Genomic DNA, 5,332 nt, shown 5'->3' with positions numbered 1-5,332 from the left:
TGTTCCCTCTGTAGGTCTGTTTTTCCTCAGATAGTGGCCCTTCGGTTCAATTTTCTTTGCTAGCTAGCACTGGGTTTTGATTCTCTGGATCGAGACTGTTTGATGGTGTTGGTCAAGATCTTTGATTGACTTGTAACCCATTTTTAAAGGGGGAAGGAGCTGATAGCAGGGTAACTGCTGCAGTTCTGCCATTCTAAAAGCTGCTGGTTTTAATTCTGCCACACACACGGTGTCGTCTCTGCTCTCTCCCCTAGCAAGGTCTCGTAACAAAACCTTCCCAACCACTTCGTTAGGGGGAGCCGTAATGCTGGAAGGCGGCCGTGAGAACCGAACTGACTTCTTTGCGGCAGGAACCAGCAAATTCCAGCAACTAGGAGTGAAAAATGCTGCCCGTGTTGGTTGGTCCTGCCTTCTGACCAGGTGAGTGAGAGCTCCTGGCGCCGGGGGGGGTGGTGTGCTGCCCCGTGCAGGTGAAGGCTGTGGGGCGGGGTGTGAAGTTAGGGCTAAATGGGGTTAACTGGGTGAGAGTGGTGCTGTGCTTTTCCCTGCTGGGGTCTAAAGGTGGCGTGAGAAGCTGATCTGGGGGCTCTGCGAGGAATTGGCTGTCACGGTATTTCCAAACAAAAAAAGGTCGCAGGGAAAATCTGGGGCACAGTCAGGGCTTTTCCCTGTCTCAAGGAGACCAGCACGAAATCCAAAACGCTACCTTTTTTATTCAGAAGTCATTTCACTGAAAGAAGGTGTACAAACCCCAAGGAGCAGCAAATTGTGTCCCTGTTCCTCCCTCTCTTTCCCTGGCTCTGCTGATGGGCTCAAAAAACCGCGTCCAACAGGGCTCTTCCCATCAAGCCCCGTGAGAGCTGTGAGCCGACAACGGCCCCTTATGTGAAAAGAACAACTGTAGAAAACCCACAGGTGGGGGCAGACGTAAAGCTCCCGGAAAAGTCATTTTCAAAGGGCTACATCCCCTGAAGCTGAAGAGCAGTTCTAGGAGTCCCTGGGAAGAGAAGAAAAAAAAAAAAGGTCAGCTGTTGCCACCATCAAACCGTAGCATAACACCCAATTTTAAGCTCTGTGTCACTTGGCAAGGCATGATGTTTTCATCATTTTGGGAGGCAAAGCAAAGCCGATTTCCCATTTAACCGCAAAGAAAACCCCTCAATATAGCACCACGAGCTATCGTTGCCAGTCCAGCGATCCTCAAAGCACAGCAGTGTCGCACGTGCAGGAAACTTCAGAAATCCCCGTGCGTCACTTACGTGGTGGTCAGCTGTCAGTCGTTGCCCTCCTCTGTAAAACAAAAAGGTAATTACAGGGTTAATGGGGTGTGGTAACAATAACGAAGGCGCAGGTGTGTTTTTTGGGTTTGTTTTCCAAAAAGCTTGATAAAACCCACAGCCCCATGGGGTTTCTTTGCTCTAAATTCAACCTGGGTACCTCTGCCCGGGGTTTGCGGGGCGGGGGGCTCAGCTGAAGTCCTGCTCCCACCCTTGGGTGCAGGACCACGCGTGGGACACAGCCTGGGCAGCTGCCCCGTGCTGGCTCCGTCCTGGTCACCGTGGGGAAACAACCCCCCCAAATAACCCCCATCATAACCCCCGTCCTTGGGGTTTTGTGCTCAGCCCCGGCTGCCTTTTACCTTTGCTTTCCACTTTAAAATCCGACGGGAGGAGGTTGTCCTGCCGGTTGCCCAGCACGAAGGCCAGGAAGGAGAGGATGAGCGCGTCGAGGATGCCGATGATGCAGAGGATGTACGCCCAGCGCACGGTGCAGGCGCCCAGCGTGTACTTGTCCGTCTTGTCCCCGCACATGCGCCTCACCTCGCTCGAGTCCCAGCCGTCGGGGTAGATCAGGCAGCCGATCATCAGCCCCGTAGCTGCAAGGAGGGGGAAACGTCGCAGGTACCGCATGCCCAGATGGGGAGGTTACGGGGAACAGCACAGCCACGACCACAAATATTACAGGGAAAACGCTAAAACAGGCTGGCGAGGCTTAAATATTCCTCAGGACCTGGACGCAGGGGCTGTGCACTGTCCGAGCTGGGGATGCTGCAGCGTGGGCACGGCGCTGCCTTCCCACACCGCTGTTGCTCCTTCCAGCACTGGCCTCGTCGCCCCAAAACGAGGCGTCCTCCAAGCAAAACCACTTTGGTTTTGCACAAACCAACCGAGTTCGTGCAAGGCGGAGAACTTTGTTGCTCCGTGCACGGCTGGATTTTGGGTTTGCCGAGCCGGAGCCGCCGCCAGCAGCAGCAGCAGCAGCTTTGCACGCGGGTTAATTCTGCTTGCTCAGCTGCGCTGGTTCCAGCCAGGGCTGGGAGCTGGCAGTGCTGGGAGCCCTCCACGCCTGACCTCGGTGGCCGACGCGGCCGCTCACCGTGGGAGTTGTGGCACCAGCTGCCCGAGGGCATCTCCTGCCACGCGGCGTGTCCCGGCCTCTCAACGCGCATTTTTCCCTACACATCCCCCTGCTCTGAGAAGTCGTTGTGCTTGGGAATTGTTGTGCTTGCTGGGAATTTTTGTACTTGCTGGGGATTTGCTGGCCAAGAAGAGTGGTTGGGGCTCGGTAGGGAGAGGAGCTGCACTCATCTGCAAGGCTTTGGGCTGTTGAAGAAGCTCGTTGGTTGCGCCGTGCATGCAGGACTGGTCTTTTAAGTGTTTTTATGCAAGTGTGAGGGTGGCTGTGGCACGGGAGAGCTCCGTGTCCTGCCTTTGCAGGGTTTCTGTAGCCGAAAGCAGCGGGTGCACCAGCACCAGGGGTGCTGCTCCCTGCCTTTGGCTGCTTGCTGAGCTAGGGATGTCTCACCGATGGGTCCGTCAGGAATGGGGAGACCCCACAGCTGCTTTTAAAGGCAGCTTGTCCTGGGGGGTCAGAGGAGCCACCCGCACCTCCCTCTGCAGCAGCAGGGCAGAGGGCATCCCGTGTGCTACAGCCGCCTCCTGCCCCCTATCCGTGGGTTTTCTGACAGTGGTCAACCTGAAAATCCTTTCCGGGTGCTTGCCTTGTGCTGTGCTAAGGGTTTTTATTCCCCTAGCTTAGGGGAGGGAGAGCAGCAAGGACAGCGGGCAGCTTCCTAGGTCAGCAGCGAGCATTTTTCATCGTCTAGAAGCAGCCAGCCTCTCATGTGCTTAATTACTCTTTGCTGTAGGTAACGGTGAGGAGGGGCACAAGGATGGGGGAGGCTGGAAGGAAATTGCTTCTCCTGGGAAGACAAACCCTGGCACAGAGCAAGCCTGAAGGTGGATCCGCTCACCACCTTTCCTCTTCCAAGCAGCTCCCACACACAGCAGCCTCTGCATCGCCTGGGTGCAGGGGAAAAGCTGTGATTCGAAGCCCTCGGCACCATGGAAGAGCAGCAGCCCTTGGGGGGGCACAGAGCCCCTTGGCTGCACCCCTGCACGCCCGCTGGAGGGGACGGACCCCTCGCCTTGCTGGGTCTGGCAACGCCGAAGCCTTGCAGCAATTTTTCCTGTTTCCATCCATGAGGGATGGGGTTGGGATTGCACAGCCTGCGGGGTGCTGCCAGCAGAGGCTGCTGCTGGAGCTGCTCCCCAGGGACGCCGGGGGAACCCCAAGGGACAGGTTTCAGAGCCTCTGCCTCGAGGAGCCTGAAGCACACGTTAGAGGGTCACCAGCATGGAAGATTCGGTCATATCCATGTGGCTGGAGCTGCCTGCACTCGTGTTTTTCTCCCCATCCAGCACAAAAATGTCCGTAAAAGCCCCAAACACAGCAGCAAAGCCTTTCCCTGCTCTCCCTGGGAGGCTGAGCTGCCCCAAGCCTCTTATCTAAATCTTCGCTTGAGCTCGTTTCTTGAGCTGGGAACTGGAGCAACCCCACGCTACTGCCACCTGCCCTCCCCTGGGACACCTGGGGACCGTGGGGACAGCGGCCGGTCCCCGCATCAATGATTCAGGAGCTGCACAGGCCGGGGTTGGGTTTCAGCAGCGCTGGATCAGGCTGGGTTACCGGTGTCTCAGGTGTCTGGGGCTTTGGGGAGGGCTGGAGGGGGCTGCAAGGCGGGTCGGCGGGGTGTGAGGATGAGAAAAGTGGCAAAGGGTGGTGGTGGCACCGAGCCTGTGCTCGGTCCCCTACACGTTACATCTGCCCCGTGCTCAGGGCAGCTCGTGCAGGGGAGAGCGGGGGCACAAGAGGACCCAGCAACGTCTTCTCCATCTCCCTGCTGGATCCCTGCCCCATCCCTAATGCTCGGAGCATGGAGCCCTGCTCCCCGGGGGATGCTTGGCAGCAACAGTCCCACTGCCATGTGGGGTCACCGGTGGCTGCAGGGACGCTCCGGGGGCTGGGTCCCTCATCCCACGAGGTTTTGCAGCAGGATCCCTGCCCACGTGCAACGCGTCCATCGGGTCTCAGCTGCATCGTGGCTGCTTTACTGACTGCAAATTCCTCCTCTAACCCGTCCGAGGGAGCGGGGCGGGCACGGAGGTTGTGCTGCTGCCCCTTTCCTGGCCAGCCCCACCACGGAGCAGTTGAGGGGGAGCAGCAGCTCCCCACGGACCCCTCGCCCCCCCGGCCCCGCTCACCTGCCGCCAGCTGCATCCAGGCGCAGACTTTGTAGACGGTGGCGGCGTTGCAGAAGAAGAAGAGGCTGAAGCAGAGGATGGAGCCGATGATGAGGAAGGTGGAGATGCCCACGAAGAACATCGCCGTCTTGAAGGCGCTGGAGGGGATGGTGCCGAAATCCAGGGGGCTGCCCTTGCAGATGAGCTCGCCGGTGAGCGCGTTGCCGATGCAGTAGGAGAAGAGGCCGAAGTAGCCGGCCTGCGGCGTGTCGATGCTGTCGCCGATCCAGTAGGGCTGGATGAAGGTCACCACCATCAGGATGGCGAAGCAGAGGGTGAAGAGGGCCCACAGCACGCCCATGGCCCTGGCGTTCCGCACGTAGTTGGTGTGGTAGATCCGCGCCGCCTCCTGCGCCGGCAGCAGCTTGGGCATGGCCCCGCCGGGCCCCCTGCGGCCCCCGCCGCCTCCCGGGGTCTCCTCCCGGTTCCCCCCCCCCGCTCCGCCCCGAGCGAGAGCGGCGGCGCCGCGGGGAGGCTCGGGCTGCGCCGGCGCGCCCCCCCCCCGCCTCCGCTCCCCCCTCCCCGGCACCGCCCCGGGAGGCGGTGGCGAGACCCCGGGCAGCGAGCGGGGCTGGGGAGGGAGGGACAGAGCGGTGAGACCCCGGGGTGTGCCCCTGGAATGCGCTCCACGCCTCCGGGATGAGCCCCCGGGATGCGCCCCGGTGCCCCGAGGATGCGCTCCACGCCTCCGGGATGCGTCCCAGTGCCCCAAGGATGTTCCCCAGGGATGCGCCCCGGTGCCCCGAGGA

General features: G+C 60.1%; 1 protein-coding gene across 1 annotated transcript; it reads right to left on the bottom strand.

Annotated features, from left to right (window-relative positions):
- Positions 1-693: 693 nt before the first annotated feature.
- LHFPL5 (LHFPL tetraspan subfamily member 5) lies at positions 694-5,037 on the bottom strand. The gene is made up of 4 exons (XM_013196970.3): positions 4,545-5,037; positions 1,640-1,876; positions 1,260-1,290; positions 694-997 (listed from the first exon to the last, which is right to left on the bottom strand). The coding sequence occupies exons 1-3, from the start codon at positions 4,954-4,956 to the stop codon at positions 1,274-1,276; spliced, it is 666 nt and encodes a 221-aa protein (XP_013052424.2). The 5' UTR covers positions 4,957-5,037; the 3' UTR covers positions 694-997; positions 1,260-1,273.
- Positions 5,038-5,332: the final 295 nt, after the last annotated feature.

The sequence above is a fragment of the Anser cygnoides genome, chromosome 25, assembly GCF_040182565.1.
Source record: "Anser cygnoides isolate HZ-2024a breed goose chromosome 25, Taihu_goose_T2T_genome, whole genome shotgun sequence".
Classification (NCBI taxonomy): domain Eukaryota; kingdom Metazoa; phylum Chordata; class Aves; order Anseriformes; family Anatidae; genus Anser; species Anser cygnoides.
The sequence above is the reverse complement of the archived record's forward strand: the minus strand, read 5'-3'. Positions and strand labels throughout refer to the sequence as shown.

Bases quoted from the DNA above. Each gene is read 5' to 3' on its own strand.
- LHFPL5 (XM_013196970.3), bottom strand. From the start codon at position 4,956: ATGCCCAAGCTGCTGCCGGCGCAGGAGGCGGCGCGGATCTACCACACC. The intron at 1,877-4,544 runs GTGAGCGGGGCC...CCCTCCTTGCAG, and splicing joins CTGGATGCAGCTGGCGGCAG to CTACGGGGCTGATGATCGGC.